The sequence below is a fragment of the Urocitellus parryii genome, chromosome 7 (assembly GCF_045843805.1).
Source record: "Urocitellus parryii isolate mUroPar1 chromosome 7, mUroPar1.hap1, whole genome shotgun sequence".
Lineage (NCBI taxonomy): Eukaryota > Metazoa > Chordata > Mammalia > Rodentia > Sciuridae > Urocitellus > Urocitellus parryii.
In genome coordinates, this window is record NC_135537.1 from 143,618,451 (window position 1) to 143,644,150 (window position 25,700).

Genomic DNA, 25,700 nt, shown 5'->3' on the forward strand with positions numbered 1-25,700 from the left:
AGGCTCATGTATGTGTTAGTGTCCCCATTAGTGAAATAAAGGAATAATTTATTAGAATCACCTCCTTCCCAAAGTGGTCTTCATGTGTGGTGAGGGTCTTCTGAGGAACTTTGGAAATATTCATCATTTCTGTTTACAGAGCCCCATGCCCTCTTTTGGGGCTATAGTGTAATCATTTCTCATTGGCACTTTTTAAAAACATATTTATTTTTTAGTTGTAGTTGGACACAAGACCTTTATTTATTTTTTATGTGGTGCTGAGGAGCAAACCCAGTGCCTCACACGTGCTAGGCAAGCGCTCTACCACTGAGCCACAATCCCAGCCCTCATTGGCATTTTTTTTAATACCTTTATTTTATTTATTCATTCTTTTTTTTTTTTATGTACTGGGGATTGAACTCAGGGGCACTTGAACCACTGAGCCACACCCCCAGCCCTATTTTATATTTTATTTAGAGACAGGGTCTCACTGAGTTGCTTAGAACCTTGCCGTTTCTGAGGCTGGCTTTGAACTCAGGATCCTCCTGCCTCAGCCTCCAGAGTTGCTGGGATTACTGGTGTGTGCCACCGCGCCCGGCTATTTATTCATTTTTTTATGGGGTGCTGAGGATGGAACCCAGCACCACCCAATGCTAGGTAAGCGTGGTGGCACTGAGTCCCAGCCCCAGCCCCTCTCACTGGCACTTCTTACCATAGGATCAGGACTCACAAGCAGTTCAGGTGACCACCCAGGTCCAAATGCCAGAACAGCAGCAATCTTGGCCGGAGCATGTTCTTAGGGTAGAAGCCCCAAGTTGGGAAAACAGAGACCCCAGGCACCAGCCTTGGTGGGGTCTCCTGCAGCCCCTCCCATGTAGTGAAGGAGCTCACTCCTAGCTGGGAAAACGCCTAGGGGTGCCTGAGTTGGGGTGGAAATGCGAAGATCCCCCAAGCCCTAGATCCCTCCACAGCAGGACCAAGAGCCCACCCCTAGCTGCTGCCCCTGCTCGAGAGGTTGCTCTAGGGTGAGGAATACTTCAACGTAATTGCTGAGGCACGTCACCATTCTTAGCCAAGAAGGACCATTGGTTGAGGCTGTTCCCCTGCCAGTCCTGTCCTGCACAGGGCTGAGGAGCAGAGGGAGGGGGATCATGCTTCAGCTTCTCATGAATCAAGCTCCAGAGACCACAGAAACTGGGGTTTTCCTGCCTGGGCTCCCCAAGCCTGTGGCTGCACGTGGGGTGGGACTGACTTTATTTTCAGGGCTGCCCTCTGACCTTTCCTGGCCCCACAGAAGGAAGGAGAAGAAAAGCCAATGCCTCCAAAGCCACCTCTCCCCTTTCTTTGCCTCCTGGCGCTAAGAGCAGTGTCCTGCGGCAGACAGGGCACAGATGTCCTCCACCGAGGCCCCCAGGGTGGCCCTGGGCCTTTTGCCAACAGTTGCTTCTCAGGAGGCCTTGCCTGCCAGGGAGAGCCTGAGGGGATTCTCCAGGTCTGTGGGTTTTGAGGAAAGGGCTCTTGGTGTGGGTAGAGTAGACAAGAGATAGGAACAGCTGGCTAGTACTTAGGGAGGTCCCAGCAAGGTGACCTATCATTCCGAGACCCTGTGAGCCTAGGAATCCAACAGTCATCATGTGGAGAAGAGAGAGTCGGAGCCCCGGGTTTTCCTCACCTGGCCTCTTCTAGTCGCAGGTTCTTAGGCTGTGAAATGAGGGCCCCGGAAAATCTCTCAGCTCAGTGACTGTGACCCTGTCACCAGCCTCTTTCCAGTGAGCTTTCCTGATCTTTCTCATCTCCACAGAATCCTTTTGCTAGCCCAGTCCATAGAGGATAGAAGATTCTAGCTTGTTGGGAATCGAAGACATGTCCAGCCAGTCTGAGCTACCTCACAGGTGCCCTCCTGAATAAGCAGGTGTCCATGTGTGTCCTCCATGTAGCTCAGGCAGGGCTCTGCAGACCAGGAGCAGGGCTGTGACCAGTTACACCATAACTGGAACCGTCCCTGGGGAGCTGTCCATGTGCTGTAGGCTCAGTTTAAATGAGATAATGGATGTTAAAATGCTTTGTAAACTTGAAAGCCGCACATTGATTTAATAATAGTAATGTTACGATCTTTTCTGGTAATACATGGACTTGGCTAGACACCCTGTGCTTTTGGAGACACAATCTGGACCCAGATGAGTAGGAGTAGGCAATGAAAGGCATTCACAGAGTAAGGAAGCTTGGGGTCTCTCTCCCCTCAAAAAATAAAACTCCCTGGAGAGTGTCAGAGTGGAAGGTCCCTTTTTACACGAGGAAGAAACCTCCTCCACAGGTCATTCTCTTCTCTGAGGTTTGTTTGTTTTTGCCTCTAGTGGAGATTGAACCCTGGGGTGCTCTGCCACTAAGCTTCATTCCCAGAACTATTTATTTATTCATTTAGGTACCAGAACTGAACCTGGGGCACTTAACCACTGAGCCACATCCTGAGCCCCCCTTTTTTTTTCCAAATTTTGAGACAGGGTCTCCCTAAGTTGCTCAAGGCCTCGCTATGTTGGTGAGACCAGCTTCAAACTCACAACTCTGCCTCAGTCTTACAAGTTGCTGGGATTACAGGCATATGTCACCATGCCTGGCTCAATTTTTTATTTTATTTTATTTTGAGGGGGAGGGTACCAGGGATTGAACTTGGGGGGGGGCACTCAACCACTGAACCACATCCCCAGTCCTTTTTGTATTTTAGAGTCAGGGTCTCACTGAGTTGCTTGGTGCCTTGCTAAATTGCTAAGGCTGACTTTGAACTCATGGTCCTCCTGCCTCAGTTTCCCGGGCTGATGGGATTACAGGCGTGTAATACCACACCCAACTCGATTTTTAAATTTTTTTTAAGTAACTTTATTTTTTTAAAAAAAGTGAGAGAGGGGCTGGGGATGTGGCTCAAGTGGTAGCGCGCTCGCCTGGCCATGCGTGCGGCCCGGGTTCGATCCTCAGCACCACATACCAACAAAGATGTTGTGTCTGCTTGTGTCTGCCGAGAACTAAAATAAATAAATAAATAAATAAATAAATAAATAAAAAAAAAAGTGAGAGAGAGAATTTTTTAATATTTATTTTTTAGTTTTCAGCGGACACAACATCGTTGTTTGTATGTGGTGCTGAGGATCGAACCTGGGCCGCACGCAGGCCAGGCGAGCGCGCTACCGCTTGAGCCACATCCCCAGCCCTCGACTTTTTAATTTTTGAGACAGGGTCTTGCTGTGTTGCCAAGGCTGGCCTTGAACTTGAGATCTTCCTGCCTTAGCTTCTCAAGTAGCTGAGATTACAGGTGTGTGACACCAATCCCAGCTCCCCTATAAGACTTCAAAGGAAAGATTTAAATTACTAAATTACAGGAGATCTCTTTAATACTTGCACTTATTTTGAGACCGTCTTTCTCTTTCAATATCAGTTCTCGTGTATAACAAGTTAGAACAAATAAATAAATTTTTTAAAATATAATAGAGAAGGACTGAGGATGTGGCTCAGTGGCAGAGCGCTTAATAAGCATGTGAGGGGCCCTGTGTTCAATCCCAGTACTACACACACACAAATACGAGAGAGAGCCAGAGTGACCACAGGGCCTGGTGAATGGAGAGCTAGCCACTAACTAGCCGTCTAAGGCAGTTACTGCTTTCTCTGAGCTGTGACTTCTCATGCATGGACCCATGGGAGCTGCTAGATGTGGTTAGTCCCTCTCATGGTGGCAGGTGCAGATACTGCCAGTCACCACCTTGTCCATGTGCTTCTGTCCACTGGAAGGGCCACTCTTTCCAAGATGGTCTGTCTGCATTGTCATTCCTCCTCCCAGATCGTGAGCTCCTCAAAGGTAGAGACAGTGTTCTTCCCTCCTGGATCCCCAGCATCTGGGCACACAGTGTCGAATGAATGAATGAATGAATGAATGGATGTGGTCTGTCACAGGGTAGAACACCTGGCACTCAACGTGGTGCTGCAGCTGCTGGTGGGGGTGCCTCTGGAGATGGTGCACGGAGCGACCCGCATTGGGCTTGTGTACGTGGCCGGTGTCGTGGCAGGTAGGCATGTGGGCCCCGTGTCCAAGGGGTGAGCCTCACCAGGTGGGCTGAGGGAGGGTGGGCCGTAGTCTGATAGGTGTGATCAGCCCCAGGCTTCCAGAGCGCACACAGGCTCCTCATCACTAAAGCTCCTGTCTCAGAGGGTTGTCCTGGAGGCAGACTCTTCTATTTATGGGGGGCTGGAAGGGGACAGCCACCTGGATCGGGAGGTGTGTCATGGTAAAGGGGAGAGGGCAGGATTTGGAACTGGCTGATGGCTTTTAGTTTCTGCTCTGCCATGTGGGAACCTCTCTTGGTCCTATTAAGTTTGAAGAGGGAACTAATGAGATCTGCCTGTAGGGTTCCTGGGGGGCTGGAGTGAGGCAACAAATGGAATAAGGGTGCTGCATAATCTGCAAGGGTGCAGCCAGATCACTGAGAGGGCATCAGAGGTGTGGGTAGAGGCGGCACCTGCCTGGCCAAGGTAGGAGGCACTTGAACCCAAAAGGAAGTCTTGTCTCTTCCTCTACCAGCCACAGACCCCTGGACTGACCCACCGCGGACAAAAGAATCTGGCCCTTGAGGCAGTGGCTCTCATTCCCCTCTGGAGGAGTCAGGCCTTTGCCTTCTTCCTGTTCCGCCTGTGGGAGCAGGGACGGGGCAAGAGAGTGGGGAGACCAGAGCTGATTTTTTTTAGGACCGGTTTCACCCATCTGGCTTCTAAACACAGGGATCTCCCTTGTAAAGTTTCCAACTTTATTGCTGGCTTTCTATTTTTTTTTTTTAAACAAGGTTTGCCGCCTCAGCTCTTCAGCTTGACAGCTGTGCCCAAGGGAGCTTTGTGTGTATGTTTAAGTAAGATCTTAATCCTTTCTGAGTGGCATTAAAGTCGCCATCAGGAGAGTGGGGCAGCTTCAGCCTTGTAAACCACAGGCAGGCAGGGACCCTTGGTGGCGACTGATGTGGTCTTACAAATTGAAGAGGGAAGGGTCCTAACCCCCCCAACACATGGGGCTGGTCCTAGGAGATTCTCCCCGCACCATCTCCATCTCTCCTGTGGGTGGCCAGAACCTTCCACCTTGGACAGCACCTACTGCCCTTCCCAGAATCCAGCAGCTACCAGGTCTCTCCTAAAGGCCACGGTGCAATTCAAGGACAGCCTTGGCAACTTAGCGAGACCCTGTCTCAAAATATAAAATAGAAAGGGCTGGGGGGTGTGGCTCAGTGGTAGGGAGTCTCTGGGTTCAATCCCCAGTACCAAAAAAAAAAAAAAAAAAAATGCCGATGAGCACCTCTATGTTCCAGATTTGTTCAGCCACCCACACCCCCCATCCTGACATCTGGGGATTTATAACCACTTTTTCCATACCCAGAGTCCCAGATGTTAAATGGAGAGGAACAGGGAAGACACTCGTAACACTTGCAGTTCGCAGTCAATTAGACGGGAATGCCAATAACCTGGAAGACAGAAATAAGATTCAAAATGACTCAGACCTCACCCAAAACAGATGACACACGGTAGGAGACAGAGCGGAAATCACTTCCCAGTGATGTCACTGCAGAGTGGGAAGCTACACAGACTGAAGCACAGGGCTCATCAAGTAAATGTGAGGGTGTGGGGCTGTAGCTACCAGCCAAGGGCACGCCGTATTCTGTTGGAGTCATTGATCCAGACCAAAGGGCATTCTGGTCGCCATGTATAGCTTGTCATTGATCTCCAGGATTGAGTTAATTGATCTGCCTGGGCTGGTCCCCCTCTTCCGCCTCCATTCCCCTCCTCTAAGAGGGAACCTTTTTGCAGATAGCTGGACTTCAACTGGATAGCCGGTAGTTATCAGTGCCTCCCACGTGAGGCTGTAATTAATCCTCACAACCCACCACACAGGGCAGGTACCAGGACTCTCCATCTGGTGCAGGTGCAGAAACCTCAGTTTAGACTCTAGGGGTGCAGTTCAGTGGTTAAAGTGTTTAATGTGTGGGCAGTCCCTAGAGACTGAGGATATAGCTCAGTGGTAGAACACTTGCCTAGCATGCATAAGGCCCTGGGTTTGATTCCCAGTACTGCAAAAAAGACAGGGGAAAAAATTGTTTTAAAATAATATGTGGAAGGCCGTTGATTGAATCCCCAACATCGAGGGGTGGGGGGGAATGAAGAAGAAGCATAGATAAGTGACCCCCAAGAAGACACAGACTGCACATGGTAGAGCTGGGCTTACACCCTTTAAACACTACCAGAGTATGAAGAGAACCAGAAGGTAGGCCTTGTCCTTTGTGCAGGTAATTTATTATCAGAAATCAAGGGCGAGCCGGCAAGGTAGCTCAAGCCTGTAATTCCAGCAGTTTAGGAAGCTGAAGGATTGCAAGTTCAAAGCCAACCTCAGCGAAAGTGAGGCACTAAGCAATTCAGTGAGACCTTGTCTCTCAATAAAATATAAAATAGGGCTGAGGATGGGGCTCAGTAATAGAGTGTCTCTGAGTTCAATCCCAGATACAAAAATAATAATAATAATAATAAAGAAAGAAAGAAATCAAGGGAGGCCTTAATTGGAATCTGGCCCTCCTCCCTAATGTCTCTAATTCCTGCTGAATGAAAGCATTCCAAACCCAAGGCCCTCTTGTTTTGTAACATGGAGGCTGACTTCCGAGGTGTACCGATGGTGCTCCAGCCATGTGATAAAGACTGTTTATGTATGCCATCACCTATATTCACAACAGTCCTGTGTTGTCACCCTTACGCTACCCGCAGGTCAGTGAGGTTAAATGGCTTATTCTATTTGCCAAGCTTAGAAGTAGTAGAACTGGGGTGGAGCCCTGTGCTTCTAGCCAACATCTGATGTGAATATGTCACTTGTTTATGGCTAAGAATTATGGAGCTGACAGTCTAAGTACTTTGAAAACCAGTACTTTCGATACATCACCAACCTTTTATTATAGATTATATGGATTTTAAGCCACATGTGCATCCCCAGAGCCTGGCACCTGTTAGGCAATAAATATTTGTAAAGTAAATGAAGAATACGTGAATACAGTTACATTGCTTAGGGACTGGGGTTGTGGCTCAGTGGTAGAGTGCTTGCCTAGCATGTGTGAGGCACTGGGTTCGATTCTTAGCGCCACATATAAGTAAATAAAATAAAGCTCCATTGGCAATTAAAAAAAAATATGTAAAACAAAACAAAAAAAAAGTTACATTGCTTAAAGGTAGATGTTCTGCCAGTTGTTGTTTGGATTGTTTTAATGGCCAAGGGAGATGCTGGAGAACACCTGCCTTAAAACTTTCCAACCTAAATGACTGCACCTGTGCCTTATGGTGAGGTCACCATGGACCCAGAATGTTTTTTTTTTTTGGAAAACACGTGGCCCTGAGTAAAACCTGCCCCTTAGTCTGCTTCGGTGTAGAGAATAGATGTCACTCTAGTTTGCAGTTCTTTCGAGTTCTCTGTCCCCACAACCTCCTTGGAATTTGTACTGGCCTTATGAATGGGTCATCCATGAGGTTCACAGTGCTTATGAAGGAACCCTGCCTGGCCCTCATGTCCTGCCCCTGGTGGCCTTTATTACTTTATTTATATGCACACATCCCTGTGTTTGTGTCTGATGCCCGTCTCCCTAGTCCCTGACTGATCTGTAGGAGCCTTAGGAAGGTCTGGGCAGGTGGGGCTAGGTAGTTACCTTCAAGGTTCCAGAACCATGATCTCAGCCTTAGTCCTGGATCTTGGGACAGACCCGGGATCATTGAATTTCCTCTCTGGAAGGAATGCTCCAGGACCCTCCATTGAATGGCAAGCTTTTCTATCCAGACCCCACCCCATTCAGTCTAAGCAGTTCCCTCCATGTGTTAGGGGTCCCCTGGAAAGGTTTCTTTTGAAAAGGAGATTTCACTGCTTGCAATTTGGAAAGCCTTAGACCTCTTCATTTCATAAATGTGAAAACTAAAGCCCAGAGAATCCAGGGTCATACAGCTAGCCAGCTGCACCACCATCCCATATTCCTGCCACCATCCCAAATTGACCCCTGGCTCTGGGGTCAGTACTCTAAACCATGGGTTGGGTGAAGGAAAGGTCAGCGTTGTGTAGGCTTGACCCTGGCAAGCGCCCTCCCAGGCCTGGAGTTGCCCTTACTCCTGCCTCTGGGCCCCTGGTAGACCAGGCTGGGCGGGAGGAGAGAGCAGGTTTGCTAGGACCTGCGGGAGGAAAGGAGCCAGCCCAGGGAGGCTGGGGCTTCCTCTGTCCAAATGGTAATTAATGAGGAGCGGCTTGGGCAGCCAGCCCTGTGCAGCCCTGCAATGCAGCCTTCTCAGACGGTGCTCCAGGAGAGAGTGTGGGAATCCTTTGTCATGCAGATCCTGCTGCCTGTTTGTTTGCCACCCTGGGATTTTTTTTTTTCTTCCTTCTTGTTATATATGGCTGACCCCGTAGCGAGGCCATTAAAAAAAGAAGACAACGAAGAAGTAAAAGAAAAGAAAGTTATCTGACAATAGATCAATACCTAATTAAAGCTGGAGGGAAGGCATGAAAGGCAGGAAGAAAGATTTATAGTTGCCCTGGGAGGGGAGAAGGACTTGGGAGTCCTCAGTTCTGGACAGTTTGGTCCCCCTCCCACTCCCCCCAGCAATGACATCTCCCTTGAGACCAAGGAATTGGTAGTGGGGATTCCTTCCTTCCCTGAAGGATCTCAGTGAATGCAGGAGACTTGAGAGAGCTGGGCAGAGGCAGGTGACCTGACCATGTCAAGGTCAGGCAGCTAGCTCTCTGTGTCCAGGTCCAGATGGTCAGGTGCCCTTGTTCCTGGGTTAGGCCCAGTTTTCTTCCAAAGGGATCCTGCACCCTATGGAGCCTGCAGAATCCCGCTTTCTGCCAGTGCCCCCCTCTCTCCGGTGGCTAATTGGCTCATGAGCCTGCGGGCATTTTCCAGTGGTGATTTCTGCACACTCACCCAGGCCAGCCACAGCTCATCCTCTATGTCGTGGGCTCTACCTCCTAGTTATTTTTAGTCTCTTGTGTCCTTCCCTGGAAGCCAAAGCATTGATCACACTTAAATGAGACCAGAACAATAAATTTCCCATCTCCTCTCTGCCCAGCTTCCCTCCTCCAGGACAAAAGTTTGTCGTCCCCTAAACCAAGAGAACAGTAGACCTCCCCTTTCCCCCAGAGGGTGTGACATCATCTCTTTTTCTTCCTGGGGGACTTTTCAAGGACATTTTTTCCTCCAGAGAAGCCCTACTTGGGAGATTCTGTTGGCCTTTTGTGATTTAGCTCAGCTGGAGAGAGGTGGGTGGTGAAGCTCTGCAGGTTTCTAGATGCAGCTCATTAGAAGGAGCCATGAGGAAGGCAGGGACAGCCTCTTGTACCAGGTTGGAGGGTGGCTGCCAAGAGCACCGGCTTTGGTCAAGACCACAGATTTGGGGCTAGGACTGTAGGCCGATGGTGGAGTACTTGATTAATGGACATGAAGCCCTGGGTTTGATCCCCAACACTGCAAAAAGAAGGAAAGAAAGAAAGAGGAATATGGGTTTTGGGGTTTTGTATCAGGCAGACCTGGCTCAAATCCTGGGTCCAGCACTTCCCACCAGGGGTCTCTGGGCTCAGAGCCTTTCCTCAAATCGAGACCATTAGCACCTGCATCAAAGGGTGATCTTCAGGGTGTGACCCAGTGTTCACTGCGGGGCAGCTGTTTCCATGATAACTGCTGTTATGGGTTTTACTGCTGTTTCCAACCCCAGTGCCACCTCAGTGTTAGGCAGAGGCTAGGATGAGAGGCAGGTGATACGGGTCATAACCCAAGTTCCATCTTGGGCAGGTCACTTCCCTTCTTGGAGTCTTGGTTTTCTATCTGTAAAATGAATAGGCTGAACCAAGTGGTCTTTTCGGCCATACACCAATCCTCTGGGAAATCTATAGGAAGCTCCAGGGCAACCTAGTATTAAAGGAAGAGGAGATAGAGCCTCTTGCTATAGGGTCTTCCTGCCCAGGCAGCTGACTCGGAGGGCCAGGGCTGGGGTGGGCAACCGAGTCCAGCATTCTTATGAACTCCTTCTCTTTTTCTGAACCAGGGTCCTTGGCTGTGTCTGTGGCTGACATGACCGCACCGGTAGTGGGCTCTTCCGGAGGGGTGTATGCTCTCGTCTCTGCCCATCTGGCAAACATCGTCATGGTGAGACCCTGCTGTTCCCACATGTCTCCCTTCCTCTCCTCTGCTACCACTGGACCTGGCCATTAATCCACTGGAGCTGGCCCAGCCCAAACCTGTCAAGTGCCAGCTGGATGGGAGCAGGGTTCGCAAACACCCTTCCCCCTCCACAGGCTCATCTCAGTGGAGTCCCTCCCATACCAATTTATATTTTCTCCTTAGCTTTGCCTTGGCCTATGAATGTACCCAACTCTTTCCCATTCAGTGACTTAGAAATAAGTGTTGAAATTTCGCCACTGCTGTGTACGATCTTTGGAATGCCTTGTTTGTCAAATGTTCGTTAAAAAGTCAAAGGGCCTTAGAGATTATTTCACCAAAAGTATCAAATAGGAAAAGAGGTTCTGAGAGGTTAAGTGATTTGTCCAAAGTCATAACCAAATTGGTTGCAAAAACCAAGACTTGAAGCCACATCTCCTGACAGCCAATCAAGTGTTGTTCCCCTGTGCTAGCCCTTCATGAGGTGGAGCACCCTCCAGTTTCCCACTCTCCTCTGCCTCTTCCTGAAGGGCAGTGCCATGTGATGGGTAAGAGAAGGGGCTCTGGAGCCAGACAGCCTGCATCTGACTCCCAGCGACCCACTTCCTAGAGGGTGACCTTGGACAACTTATTTAATCTCTTTGGGCTTCGATTTCTGTCCATGGAATGAAATGATACGTAATAAATGAGGTAAAGTAAGAATAATCAGGCTGGGATACAGCTCAGTTGGCAGAGTGCTTGCCTTGCATGCACAAAACCCTGGGTTCAATCCCCAGCACCACACACACACACACACACACACACACACACACACACACAAAGAATAATCACTGAAAATAAATGGTAACCTAATGTCTCTACTCCTCCTGGAAGAGGCCAGGGTGGGTTCAGACTAGATTCAACCTGCAGGGCAAGAATTGGGAAGAGCCTGATAGAGGTTGTCCAAACCCTCCTGTGTGAAGGACATCTGAGTTTGGAGGTGGAAGAGAGACTCCCTGGCCATGCTTGGCTGCCCTGCCCCGGCACCTGCAGGCCTTATGCATCTATTCCCGCCCCCTGTACCTGGCACAGGGCTGGGCTCATGCTTTAGATGGCACCTGCTGAATTTTTGGTGAAGGAAGGAACAGTGTGCAGAAAAGGCTTAGCCTCCCTCTGGGGCCCTCGGGCACCCCCCTTGTCCTTCATCACCATCTCCCTGTGTGACAATCATGTGACCACTCAGTTACAGCAGTTTGGGGCAGTCTTAAATTCACGTTTTCTTCTGGATTTGTCCTGTTCTTACCTTCCCCACTAGCAACACCACCCCTTCTTTTCCCACCAATGTCTCCTTTTTAAGTGGAGAGGGTGGGGGGAGGCAGAGGGAGAGGGAGGGAGCCCGACTGCTCTTGCTCTTGGCCTGGATTCTGGCAACTTCCACTTCCCGTGAGTGCTCTGAGTGCTCAGAGAGAGGCCCTGGGTGTGGGAAGCATGCGTGAACGGGAGAGCCTGGAGAGTGAGTGTGTGTTGGTGCACGTGTGTTCACACACAGCTCAGTCTGCAGAAAGCCCCAGAGCACAGGGCTGCCTCACATGGCCCTTTTAAATGGGTCATTCTGTATCAGTGCCACATCTTTCCCCAGACACAGCTCTTCCTCTGAATTCAGCCTCCTCCACTCCCCCCGCCCCCTGCCCCAATTCCTCTCCGTGGGGGAAGACTGACCTCCTCCCTCCCACTCCCCCCAACTGTAGCTGCGCATGGGGGCTGAACAGGCAGGACTGGAGAACATGGGGAAGAAGGAGCAAAGAGGAGTTGGAAAGCCTCATGGGAAACAGCCCTGGTGCCTCAGCAGTTCCCATGGTGAGCACTGCTCACCCCTGCACCACAGGGCAAGGCCAAGGGGTCCAGGGAGGTGTGAAAGTAGTTTTGTTCCAGTTTATGCTTCTTTCTGGCAAGTAGCCCACGGCTGGTGGCTGTGGAGATGGGCAGTCCCATCTGAGAACCCAGTGTCTTCCCAGAAGGAAGCAGCTTTCCCAGCCACCTGGGAGCTTTGCAGGCCCTGGAGTCTGGCATGTGGGGAGCCTCCTCTAGAAAGTCATGTGATGCTTGTCCAGGGTGAAAAAACTAATTTACTCACTAGAAACGTCACTTTCCCCTTAGTCAAGGGACATTCTTTGCCCAAATTAGCTCAGTAATGGGGCAATTCAGAGGTGCATTGGGTCAACCCATTTGAAATTGCCATTTCTGTGGCCCCAGAGCTTTTGAACATTGGCAATTTCATATGGTTCAACTTAATAAATATAACTCTTGCTTTTAATTCTGAAATGAAAATTTGGAATATCTGTGCCTGGGCACAATAAAGTCCCTCATCACAACAGAAGACAAAAAGATATGGATTTGACAGAAAATCTGGTTTCAGAGCCGGGCATGTAGTTCTGTGATAGAGTGCTTGCCTAGCATGTGCAAGGCCCTGGGTTTGATCCCTAATGCTACAAAAAAAAAAAAAAAAAAAGAAAGAAAGAAAGAAAAGAGCTGGGTGCAGTGCCACCCACCTGTAATCCCATCTACTCGGAAGGCTGAGGGAGAAGGATCACAAGTTTGAGGCTAGCCTCAGCAATTTAGAGAGAGACTGTCTTAAAATCAAAAAGGACTGGGGATGAAGCTCAAAGGTAGAGTACTTGTCTAGCAAGCACAAGGTCTTGGGTTCAATCCCTAGATCCCCAGCGGCTATGAGATCCTGTGTGTGTGTGTGTGTGTGTGTGTGTGTATGATTTCTCTTTATTAATTCTGCCAGCTATTTATATAAAGAACAATCCGAAAATTATTCTTTTGGCTTCAGATACATCTTAGAAAAGTGTCTGGCACTTCTGTTCTCAGGACTGTTTAAATAAGAGAATCTGCCTTAAATGAAATCACGTTTTATTTTCCCTAAAAACACATTGAGTTTCAAAAACCTTGCAGTTTACATCAAGGAATTAAATTCAGAAAATATTTCAACAAAAGATCTGGGTTGCAAAATCACCTGCTATTAAGACTGCTAAACATTAGAAATATAAAGATCTGCCTAACTGAATAATTTATTAATTGCCTCCTGCTGGGGCCCATAGGCCAGAGATACATTTTTAAATATACAAGATATTTACTTGCCCTTTGCTCTGTATGTTAGATGCTTTCCTAACATAGTTGAGATCTGGATTTATGCACATTGTTCCATGTGGTGGAAGCACAAGGAGAAATATTTATCTGGAAGACACAGAAGATTTTGGCTCTAAGGTTTATGTTTAAATGTAAACACCCTTTTGTAGAGCTGATGATCACTCCCAGTTTTATCTGTCACATGCTTACATGTTTCCTGTGTTGGGATTTCTTCTTTTTTTTTTTTTTTAGTTGTAGATGGTGACAACCCTAACCCTTTATTTTATTTATTTTTATACAGTGCTGAGAACCCAACTCAGTGCCTCACACATGCTAGGCCAACAAGGCCTTACCTCTGAGCCACAACCCCAGGCCCAGGGGATTTCTTTAAGTCATTTGATAAGAAACTTTCTACCAAGGATACATAAAGCTGATTTGAATGGAAGCTCCCTGACTGGATTTCCATCTCTGTGCTCTTTTATTTAAAAAAAAAGAAAAAAATATATATATATATATATATTTTTGTGTGTGTGTGGTGCTGGGGATGGAACCCAGGGCCTCACACACGTTGGCAAGGCTGGACCCCAGAGCTACTCAGGCAGCCCTGCCTCTGAGCCCTCAACTGGCTGGCTGAGCAGGATGTCAAGGCAACTGGTTTACTGACTTGTTTGCTGTGGCTGAGTTCCTATCTCACCCTGTGAGGCTCGGGGAAGAATGAAATTAAAGGGCCTGCAAAGGGTTTGTGTTCCCCAGGGGCCACGGGCTTTTCCACATTTATAGCAGCAGCAGCGCAGGCTGTGGGAGAGATTTTTTTCTTCTCTCCTGGTGTTTCACTGCACTCATTTTATTGGAGGGAATAATGGGTCGGGAGAATAAGGCAGCCGGTGGGAAGGGTTGACTTTCTAATTTAACCCCTCAGCTGCTAGGAGACGGGTCATTTACTGTCATTCACTCAGCTCTGGGGACAGCTGGCTCAGACAGAACAGGCAGATGGACTGTGACCCTGTCTGGCGGATGCAGTCCTACACCCAGAACCCTAGCAGCTCACCGCGAACTCAGTATGACCTTGAACTAGCCCTCCTGGGTCCTCAGGTTCTTCTTCTCTAAAGTGCTGGGCAGAGGGTTGGCAGACTCCAGTACCTCTGGCTGGGGGCCAGGCAGGTATAGTCAACTCAGGAAGCTAGCTTGGGAATGCTCTGGTCAAACAGGAGCCTCCGCCCTCCCTCTGTCCAAGGTCATTTGGATTATGAATCTTTACAGCCACTCTGCAGGAAAACTCATTGTCTTTGCATCAGATCTAAATACTAATATCAGACATTTATAGGACACCCACTATGTGGCCAGATGTTAGTGCTTTGCACATATTCATTTATTTCATCCTTATAATCACCTGATGAGCTAGGTAATTGACATGAGCGCTGTTGTTATCTGAAATTCACAAATGAGGGCACTAGAGAATAAGGAATTCTGAGGGACCCCATCAGTGACTACACCAGACTAGGAATATGGATGGTGCTTTTTTTTTTTTTTTTTTTTGTATGAGAGATTGAACCCAGGGGCACTCGACCACTGAGCTACTTCCCCAGCCCTATTTTGTATGTATTTAGAAACAGGGTCTCACTGAGTTGCTTAGTGCCTTGCTGTTGCTGAGGCTGGGTTTTGGATGGGTTTTGGATAGTGTTTTTTAAGACTAATCCAACCTCAGGCCCAGAGAGGCCACACTGTGTTCAGAGAAGATACTCAGAGACTTTGATGAGGAACAGGGACCTCAGAAGTGTTCCGTGTGGCTTCTGTTTGTACTGTGGTGAATGAATACGCCTGTTACGAGCTCGACACTTCAAGTTGCCGCTCACTGGCATTGAGGACGTTCACATTGTCATGTAGCCGCCACCACCATCCTGTGTCCAGGGCTTCCTCATCTTCCCAAGCTGAAACTCTGTACCCATTAAACACTTCCCTCCTCATATCCTCTTCCTCCAGCCCCTGACAACCACCATTCTGCATCCTGTCTCCACAAATTTGACCACTCTAGGCATTTCACACAAGTGAAATCACTGCAGTGTTTGACTTTTTTTGTGTGTGACTGGCTTATTTCACTCTGCATAGCATCAGGGTCCATCCACGTTGTAGCATGTGTCAGAATTCCTTTTTTACGATTGAGCAATATGCCACATTTGCATGTGTGTCTACATATTTTGTTTATCCAATCACCTATCGATAGACACTTGGGTGGCTTCCACCTTTTGGCTGTTGTGAATACTGCTGCTATGAACATGGGTCTTACTTATTATTATTATTATTATTATTATTATTGGTACCAGAGATTGAACCCAGGGCCACTTAACCACTGAGCCACATCCCCAATCCTTTTTATTTTGTATTTTGAGACAGGGTCTTCCTAAGTTGCTGAGGGCCTCACTAAGTTATTGAGGCTGGCATTGAATTCATGATCCTCCTGCCTCAGCCTCCCGAGCCGCTGGGATTACAGGTGTGCACCACTTCGCCCGGCTGGGTCTCACTTTTAATGAAGAATAAAAACCCATGGATAACTGGGCACCGTGGTGCACATCCTGTAGTTTCAGCTACAAAAGAGTCAAAGGCAGGTGAATCCTTGAGGCCAGCCCAGGCAACAGAGTGAGACCCTTTCTCAAAATAAAAACAAAAACAAAACAAAACAAACAAACAGATGCATAGGTGGCCTAGCAGGGAGGCAGAGCCTAGAGAACAACAGGAGGAGGAACTTTTCAGTGATAAGAGCCCTTTCCAGGGCTGCCTCAGGAAGTGGCCAGCTTCCCTTCACAGGGCCGAGAGCCTTCTTGTTGGCTACTTGACTGCAGATGTCCCCTTTGGGAAGAGCAGGCTGGCTGCTTCTGCCTGGAGGGGAGCTGGTGGCCCCCCACCTCCAGCCAGTTGAGCCGGCCCAGCTTGCTGCTCACTGCAATGGGGGCACCGACTCCTGTTTTGTTCCGTCTCTTGGCAAGGTCCCTCTGTGTGCAGAGACCAGCAGGGGACAGTGTTATCCTGCCATCTGCTTCTTAGCATGGAACGTGTCTGCAAGCAAATTGAGACTTTCCACCTAGAGAGGGGCCACATGTGGCCCAGCCCATCTTTTGTGAAGGCAGGGCTCGTGGGTCAGTGAAGAACAACAGAACGGGGAGAAGGGGACAAGGATTTCTCCCCGTTCTTGGCAGCTTCCCCCACGCCCTGCTGGCTCTGCTGGCGCTGTCATAGATGGCATTGTCCCTGCCAGGGTTCAGGGTCTCCGTGAATTTGAACTAAGGGATGTTCTTGTAACCTCCAAGGAGTGTGAGATGTGCCCTGGAGGGGACCCTGGGGCAGCCAGCCAGGACAGATGGGGTGGGTGGGAGAGAACAGAAGTCCCCCTGGCCGTGCCCAATTGCCTCCTTCCCTGGGCCGCTGTGTTCCAGGAAGCTCACAGGCTGGTTCTGGGCTGTGTGCTCACATCTGTAGAAATGGAATAAGGCTTTGCGCTGCAGGAGTGCCCCTTAAAGGAACCCTGTGGTGAAGTCTTTTGTAAAGTGAAAAATCCTTTTGTAAGGTGGATAATTGTACTGCTGATCTGCCTTGGTGGTTCAGAGTTTTCTCAGGGGAAAGAGAGACTTGTTTGGAGGCCATCTGGCCCACCCCCTTCCCAATGCCTGATTCTCCTCTGGAGCAGCTCTGTCTGAGCGATGGAAGTCCCTGTTTGGAACCTTCAGTGATGGGAAACTCACTACCCCCACCCCCCGCGCTGGATCATTCCGTCTTTGGACAGTTCTGCTTATCAGAAGTGAAACTGACCTTACACTAGAAGATGCATCTCTGGGAAGTTGGTTTTTTGGTTTGGTTTGTTTGTTTGTTTGTTTGTTTTGGTACTAAGGATTGAACGCAGGGTGCTTAACCACTGAGCCACATCCCCAGTCCTTTTTTTTTTTTTTTTTATATTTGACTAGAGACAGGATCTTGCTGAGTTGCTTAGGGCCTCATTGAATTGCTGAGGCTGACTTTGAACTCATGATCCTCCTACCTCAGCCTCCCAAGCTGCTGGGATTAAGGGTGCCACTCTGGCCTCTGGGAAGTTTTTATCTATGGAGTCCCCTATTTGCAGTTTGTGCTGAATCCTTTCCTCATGTTGACTCACTTGATGCTTGATAAGGGTGAACTCCACCCCTGAGTCTTTAAGCTGAAAGATCCCGGTTTTCTCATTTGTTCCTCACAGGCCCGATTTTGAGTTCTTTTATCATCTTGATGATGATGGTTCTGCTTTGATTTGCTTGATGTGCTACTCCACGTCGTGTCCCATCATGTCCCTTGTCAGCTGCAGACACAGTGCTCTCTCAGGTGCTATCTCACCGTGCTATCTGAGGAGGAGGACACGGGCTCTGGTCGCCTGAGATGTAGATTCTCTACTTCCGTTAGTGGACCTCAAGAGTTTTTATGACAGGGGCTGGGGCTCAGCAGTAGTGCACTTGCCTGGCATGTGTGAGGCACTGGGTTTGATTCTCAGCACCACATATTAAAAAAATAAAAGATCTATCAACAACTAAAAAAGTGTTTTTTTAAAAAAAAGAGTTTTTATGACAGGGATAAACTTACCTTCGTCTAAAATCTCAAAAGTCCTGCTGGTGTATTCTGCTACGAAGGCCCAACTCTCTCACGAGTTCATGGAGGTGATTTCTTTAAATGTCTGCTTTTCATCCCTACCTGCAGAGGAGCGGCCTGATCTTCAACTAATAAATCTCTCTCCTTTTTCTCTAGAACTGGTCAGGCATGAAGTGCCAGTTCAAGCTGCTGCGCATGGCTGTGGCCTTGGTCTGTAGTAAGTACTGATGGGGCAGGCTGGGGAGAACACCAGGCATTGGGTCCTAGGGATACGGAGATGTCACAGTCCTTGCCTTTCAGGGGCAAAGGCTTGTGATCAAGAAAAAAAAGTGAGACACATTAGTACTGACCAACAAGGGTGTGTGTGTGAGGAGGTCTGTCCCTCTGCACTGCTTCGTTGCCTTTTCTCATCTTTTTTTATGGACATAAAATATGCAAACAGAAAAGTTCTCAGTGACCAGAACCCAGATCAAGAGAAATAACTTCTTGACCTTTTGCATCATGGAGTTGTTTGAGATCCCCAGTTGGAAGTCAGAGACCTCTTCCTCAGATTACATGTGCATATATGTGCATACACACATGCACATTAAAACTTGCATTTTTATCAGTTTCATAAACTCTAACTACTCCGGGAGCCCCTATAAGCAGGATGCGCTGGGGGGCTGTGGTCAGGAGAGGTCGGTTCTACCTACAGAGGTCATGTGAGTATTAAAGACAAGCAGGTATACAGCAGGGAGATGAGGTGCCAGAGGCATGTTGGGCAAAGGTGCACCCTGAACCGAAGCACAGGTGGATGTGAAGGTCATTGGCTGGCACACTGACTGTCAAAACTCACTAAGGAGGCTTGGGACTGTGTGTGGCTGTGACAGGAGATAAAGCTAGTGAGATCCTGGAAGTCAGATTGGAATGTTTTTAAAGGCAAGAGGGAAAAAAAATGTGCTTCCTCCCCAGTGTACGGGGAGGTCACTGGAGGACTCCGTAAGAGGGAGAAATAGATTTGAGGTTTAGAAAACCAGTCGGGATGCCATGTGGAGGGTGGGTAGCGTGAGGGGGATGAGACCAGAGGTAAGGGGCTTGTCCTGAGCCTGAACAGAAGCAGTGGAAGTCCTGGAAGAGAGAAGGGAGACACACTCTCTCTCCTTTCATCCTCAGAAGATGCCTACAGAGAGCATATCATTAAGTCAAGTCACAAGTAGGAACTTAAAGCCCAGAGAGTTAAGCTTCTGGCTCAGGGTTGCCCAGCAAAGAGGTGATGAATCCAGAATTCAGAGCCAACCTGTGCCGTTTCAAATGCCCATGCTTTAGCCAAGCTGAGCGGTGAGCGCCTGGCTTTCTCAGCCTGGGGCAGCTCCCTGCTGTGTGGGTGGGAGACTGAGCAGGAACCAGCACAGCTGCAGGGCCAGGCCTGTGAGGGCTCCCCTCTAACGTACATCCACATTCTTTGCCTCTGGCCCCATGGCTCTCAGGAAATCACCTCTGTCCCTGACTCACAGAGGGGCCCTCTGGGTCTGTTTCCTGGATGAGACTAGAGGATTTCTAATCCCAGAGAGAACTTTTCAGCCTTAAAACCCTTGATGCTGAGCAGGGGACCAGGGGCGGGAGCATGGGTGAACTCCGCCACTGTGTCTGCCCAGACTCTGCCCTTCGCTTGCTTTCAAAGAAGGAAAGAGAAGCGTGAGTCTTGCCGTTCACAAACACCCAACCCTAAGCATCATAAAAACTAAAATGCTGTCTTGGAGTTGGGAACCATGGGTTTTGATCCTCTTGTATTGAACCCAGGACCTGCTCAGCAGAGGCAGAAAGGCTTCCCTGGGGGCTGCGTGGAGTGGGGGGAGCTGAGCCTCAGTCCCCAGCTGCTCTTTTCCCACCACCTATTGGCCACCTTGGGAGTTGCAGGGCCAGTGCAGAAGGTGGGGCAGTCCCCAGGGGAATGCAGGTCCCTGGCAGTTCTGGTACTCCAGAATGGTTGGAGTAGAGAGAGGCCCACTGGTTCACTAAATGGTAATGGAACAGCTGCAAACCTTTCCCTCAAAGGGCTTTCTTTCGGTCTGTAGGTTTGCCTTAGTTTCCTCCTCTGTTAAGTGGGGATGAGGAATCTCTGTGCTCCTTTGGTGTTGGGAAATGAGGTTGCCTCATACTTGTCCCTTCAAGACATCCCTATTTGGCCCACCCAAAAAATTCACAAAAGAAGGAAGGATTGGAGAGCAGATGGTGGCATCTTAGAATTGTTTTAGGGAGAAAGTCCAGAAATTCTCTGGGGTGAGGGTGGAGTGAGGATTGCTTACTTGCATTCCCTCTTTGTCCTTGTCCCTCTCCATCCCTTCCTTCTAACCACAAAAGCAGTGGTTCTGAGTGTTTTCTGAGGGTTTTGAGATAATGCATGAGAACACAGCATGTGCTGGGCACATATTGAAGTTGCCAACAGGCTCCACCAGTGCAGCCTGGCGCACCGAGGCTGAGACTTCCTACAGATGGACAAACGGGGATCCGGGCCCCAGGACTTGGTGCGACCTCAGCTTTGCCAGGGCCTTTGGGTTTGCAGTCAGCCCCTGCCCTCTCCCGGGAACACTCTCCTCAGGCTCTAGGGGCAAGACCCTTCTGAATATTCAGATCACAGATCAAAGATTGCCTCCGAAGGGACCTACCAGACTCCCTGAAGAGTCCCCTCCTTATGCCCGGCATTGACTTTACGTCACCTACTTTTTCCCCATAGATGAATCTCTTAATGAAATTGTCTTATGTGTGTAATTGTTGGCTGGCTTATCGCCAGGCCCCGTGAGCTCTGGGAGAACGGTTTTGTCTGTCTCCTTGATTCTCGTGTCCCCAGTAATAGATGGTACTCGGCCTCATGGCAGTGAATGCATTAACCACAGGGTGGTGGGCTGGGGTGCGAGGCCTCTGTCCCTGCAGCCCCTGCCCGGGGGGGCCCTCCTGTAACTTCTCTGCTTCCTCCTCCTGCAGTGAGTCTGGAGTTTGGGCGGGCCGTGTGGCTCCGGTTCCACCCGTCGGCCTACCCGCCCTGCCCTCACCCGAGCTTCGTGGCACACCTGGGTGGTGTGGCCGTGGGCATCACCCTGGGCGTGGTGGTGCTGAGGAACTATGAGCAGAGGCTGCAGGACCAGTCGCTGTGGTGGATTTTTGTGGCCATGTACACCGTCTTCGTGCTGTTCGCCGTCTTCTGGAACATCTTTGCCTATTCTCTGCTGGACTTGAAGCTGCCACCGCCCCCGTAAGGGGCTGAGGACAGAGGAGGTGGGGAGGGGAGGGAGAAGCAGCATCCAGAGGGAGCGCCTGGATCTTTTTCTCATCACCAGCTCAGTGAAGCCAGAGAGGAAAGGCAAGGACTCCGCTGCTACTGCCATGTTTGTGTTTCCATAGGGCACTCGGTGGGGCCTCTTGTTGAAAGGCACTGGAGGAGGAGTTGGATATGGCTGCTGTCATTTTTCTAGCCTGTTCTGGTGACATCAGGCCCCCGGTAAAGGCCTGGGGTAGGGTGAGAGAAGCTGCCGGTTCCATGTGCTGTCCTTTCCTGTCCACAGGAGGGGGCAACAGCTTTGTCCCTCATCCTCCACCCCGAGAGACCCTGAGAGACATAGGGAAGGTCTGAGGGTCTCTGTGGCCAGGTAGTGTTTCCTCTGTTTACTTTTTTTTTTTTTTTTTTGTACTGGGGATTGAACCCAGGGGCACTTTACCACTGAGCCACTTCCCCAGCCCTTTTTATTTTTTTATTTTGAGGCAGGGTCTCGCTAAGTTACTTAGGGCCTCAAAAGTTGTTGAGGCTGGCCTTGGATTTACAATCCTCCTGCCCCAGCTTCCCAATTTGCTGAGATTACAGGCATGTGCCACCACACCCAGCACAGTGTTCCCTCTGGAGTCCAGGTCTGGAGTTCTGGGGTGGAAAGAGGGCCCAGTGGTGGATGTGCTGGCTTTAACCTGGGAGATCCTGGGGGGCGGGGGGGTACCCTCCTGGGCCAGCCAGTGGTTACTGGGGCATGACCTCTAGGGCCTGTGCTGGACAAGGCAGGGAGATCTGTAATCTCCAGATCCCACTCTAGCTCTGGGGGATAGTGAGAGAGCCCCAAGCTGGGGGAATAAACCTCAGCCCAAGTTCCCCCTGGGGAAGCCCCAGGACCAACTTTCAGCCTCTCCCTCCCTTTCATCCTGGATGCTGACTTCACACACCAGCGGCCCAGCAGCTGCACCTGCCTTGACTTTAGGGTCTATTCTTTCCCTTCTACTACCCTGACCCTACTTTGTGCCTGTCCTTTTGGTATGGAGAACAGTGTCCAGGTGTGTGTGAGTGACCGTGTGTGTAGGGAAAGATGATGTGGGGCAAGCTGGTACCTGGAGAGGAAGTCACGTGAGGTGGTGGGCATGTGGGGAGTCTCAGAGGAGGTACAGGGAGCCCTGGTGTGCCGTGGTGTGGTTACTGGGTGTCCTTGTTTTTAGAAAAGCCTGCCTCCCTTGTTTCCCATCTTCTGTCCCTTCCAGACATTTCCTGAGCATCATTGACCTGCAGGAAAATTATCTGTGCTCTAGGGCGATCTTGGGCCCTCTCAGCCCTTGGATTGCTAAGAAGAAATGCATCCAAGTACTGCTCCTTTCTACCTCTGGCATGGCTTTCAGATCCGAAAATGTCCTGTCTTGTTCTGTCTCCCTGAGAAGAGAATCTTTTGGGGTGCAAGAAAGGCTCGGGCAGGACTATTGAGGCTATGTGTCCATTTGAGTTAGGGGGACAGGTGGCTGCAGTGAAGGACGTTCTAGTTTAGGTGGAACATGGCTTGGATGAGTGTCCAGGGCGAGAGCAGCCTGGGGGTGCAGCTGCTGAGAGCTGGGGAGGAACCAAGGACTATGGAGACCCCTCACCCCTGCTTCACAAATAGGAAATGAGGCTGGGGGAATGACTTCACCCCACCCCCCACCATCTGGCAGCCCCAGATGCCAGGACAGGTGAGGGCAGAAGCCCCGCCTCCCAGCAGGGCGCCAGCTGCCTCTCCCCTCCAGGAAGGGAGGGCAGCATTCAGGCCTGTGCTGGAGGAGCCACTGCAGCCCTGAGCCCAGGGTGTCAGGTGGGTGACCTTTCACAAAATCTGTCCTTCCCTTTATACTGCTTTTGGAAGTCTAAATCTCCTGGAAGGACAAAGAACCCCAGGCCTGGAGGCAGAGGGGCTGCAGGGTCAAGGGCAGGAGCATGGGGCTGCCTTCCATCAGCCTTGTACCCAGCAGAGCCTGTGTGCAGTGAGGTCCAGGGGGTCCCTGGCCACTGTCGCTTCCTGAGCTAGTGACCGTATGGAAACGGGAAAGTCTTTCTACCCCAAGACACACCCACTCATGGTCTATGCCAGGCCCATCCCCATTTTTGCTCAGCACTAACTACATTGTCCTGGTCCCCCACGTATGGCCTCAAGGTCACACTAGTGCCAATGCTGCCAAGGACTGCCAGTCAACCTGAGGCCACGTGGGCTGAGTCACATCAGCCTGGAACATCTATTCTGTGTCCTGCCTGCCATTCGCTGCCCTGGGATGATGTGGGTGGAAGGGTCTGCTGCTTAGGAGAGGGTGCCGAGGCCGTGGAGCCTGGGCCAAGACTTGAGTAAGGATCAAGAGGGGCCGGGACCCATGCCTCTGCCATGGGCTATAGCAGCAGCTAAGCTTGAATGCTTCTGTTCCTCTGGAGGGAAGAGGCAGCTGAGCCCTGCTGGGAGGCACCTGTCCTGGCACTTGGGGCTGCTGGGATGAGGGTGGAGCCAGCAGAGCTCCATCTTGTCTTAGATGCAGGGAATTAGACTCTAGTGAGCCCTCAGAAGCTCCCAGCTCCTTCAGAGTTTCAGATAAGAGCTCGTTTCTAGAAAGGGCAGTCTCCTCCCTCCCTCCTCTCACCCTATTAAGTCCACCCTCAGGGCCTGGAGCTCTGGAAGGGAGTCTCATCCAGAGCTCAGGCCACCAGCACCAGCTGTTCCCTGCCACCGTCTTCTCCCAACCCCCACTCCCAAGCAGGGCCACAGAGCAGGGACAGTGGAGTCACTTCACAAGACCCAGACAGGTTTATTTCTGGGGCTCTGGCCTTCTCCTCAGGAGGGGCCCGTGCTCCTGTGCCCTCTCCAACCCTCAGCAGCACTTGCCCAACTGGCCTCAGGCCTCTTCCCTTTGTCCCACCTTCCTCTCTGGTATGGCTACCAGCCAGGACGCTGGACAGTAGAGGACGGGTACATCTTCAGGCTGCTGGAGGTAGGTCCGCCTGTCTGTCCTGGAGCAAGGAAATTGAGAGCTGGGGAATCCCCAGACAGCGGCCACAGGCGCCTGGCTCCTTAAACTGGAGAGGAATCTCAAACTGGGGAAGGGAAAACAGGCCTTCAAAGGAGAGATTTCACTTTAATGACACCATTCATCATTCGTTTTTTTTAATTAGGAAAAACTTCCTAATGAGGCTCTTTTGGCAGCTAATGGGACTCTCAATTTCCATGAGAACCATTATTGCCCAGAGCATTAGGGGGACCACTGCTCAGCACACCAGGACCTTCCTCCACAGAGTGCAGATGCGATGCGGGGAATCCCTCTCCCGCATCATGGGTGTTGCTCCCAAGTTGGCTGCAAAGCACTGGCCGATTCTCCTCTGCCTTAAAAACAGCGCCCAACAGTGAACTGCCCCCCCACCCCCACCGCCCCAGGACTTGAGTAAGTGGGAGGAAAAACAAAACAAAACACAAACTGCAATGTTGGTTTCTAAATATTTTTGTATTGTGTACATTCTGTATATTTTTGTTGTAACATATTATTTGAGCACAGATTCCATTAAAGATTTTTTTTTTTAAGTCATTGGTTATTCAGGATGTGTCCTGAGGGCTGGTATGGGAACCTGTTTTGTCTGGGCCTGGGTCAGGGTGGGTGGGAGACAGTGAGGGACAGTGGTGGCGGATTGACAGTTCGTAAATACGGAGGGGGCATGGGGGGTTGGTGCCAGTGTTTCTAGCTCCGAGCTTCTTTCTTCAACTTGACTGAATTGCTGAGCTCGTTTCAGTGGTTGGTGAAAGCCCTGATTGCTCTTCCCATCAAATGCACATACAGAGGCGATTTTGTGGATGATTCTGAGGTGGGTGGCAGTGGATGAGGAAAGTCACTCCTGGCTTCAGGTCAGGAACCTCTAAGCCAGTGTCCTGGTGGGTGCCCCCACCTTCCCTTCCACTCATGTACCCCTAGGACAGATTCATACTGTAATCATCATCATGAAATCTTTGAAATGTCCTCGGGATTCCTTCTTCATCCTGAAGACTAGTCTTCAGGTCCTTCTGGGGGCCATCAGCATCCTAGCCTTGAGGGGTGGGATGTTCTCAGGGTTAGGAGGGTAAGCTGAGTTCACAGACAGAAAGGGAAGGAGCATGACAGTTAGGGGTGGAGTCAGGTCGGAAGAGAAACTGTCAAGCTGGCTTTGAGTGGATGAGGCCTGGGAAAGTGGAGTTTCCACTAACTTCTCTAAATCGGGGCCAGTGTATGTCCTGTTGTCATTCTGTTAACTTCCGGTTTGAGGATTAAACTGTCCTGTTAAATTCATCAAGAGGGTTGTCTCCCCCAAGTATTCTTTCAGGTCAGTTTCCCGTGTATTATTTTAAAATATTTCTAAATGCTGCAGAAGCTATCCCAGAACAAAGAGTGGGGTTCAGGCTTAACAGTCAAAAGAATCACTTCTATCTGGAGTGTGGATAACTGACTTTCCTAGAAGGAAAATCAGACCCTATCAGAGCACAGGTGTTCCACTGGGTCAAAGCCAGTCTCCAGTATTTGAGGCATTTCAAGGCAAGCTCCTTGAAGAGGAGG

At 50.0% G+C, this 25,700-nt stretch overlaps 1 protein-coding gene across 3 annotated transcripts in view; it reads left to right on the forward strand.

Annotated features, from left to right (window-relative positions):
* The window catches only part of Rhbdl3 (rhomboid like 3), a 46,055-nt gene extending 24,934 nt beyond the window's left edge, over nucleotides 1–21,121 (forward strand). For 2 of the 3 annotated variants that reach the window (XM_026388985.2, XM_026388986.2), the window contains 4 exons: nucleotides 3,919–4,031; nucleotides 10,063–10,163; nucleotides 18,045–18,105; nucleotides 20,850–21,121. In XM_026388985.2, coding sequence (XP_026244770.1) covers nucleotides 3,919–4,031; nucleotides 10,063–10,163; nucleotides 18,045–18,105; nucleotides 20,850–21,121 — 547 coding nt within the window. The remainder of the gene's footprint in view (nucleotides 1–3,918; nucleotides 4,032–10,062; nucleotides 10,164–18,044; nucleotides 18,106–20,849) is intronic. The other variant, XM_077800945.1, reaches the window with a different exon arrangement.
* The last annotated feature ends 4,579 nt before the right edge of the window (nucleotides 21,122–25,700 follow it).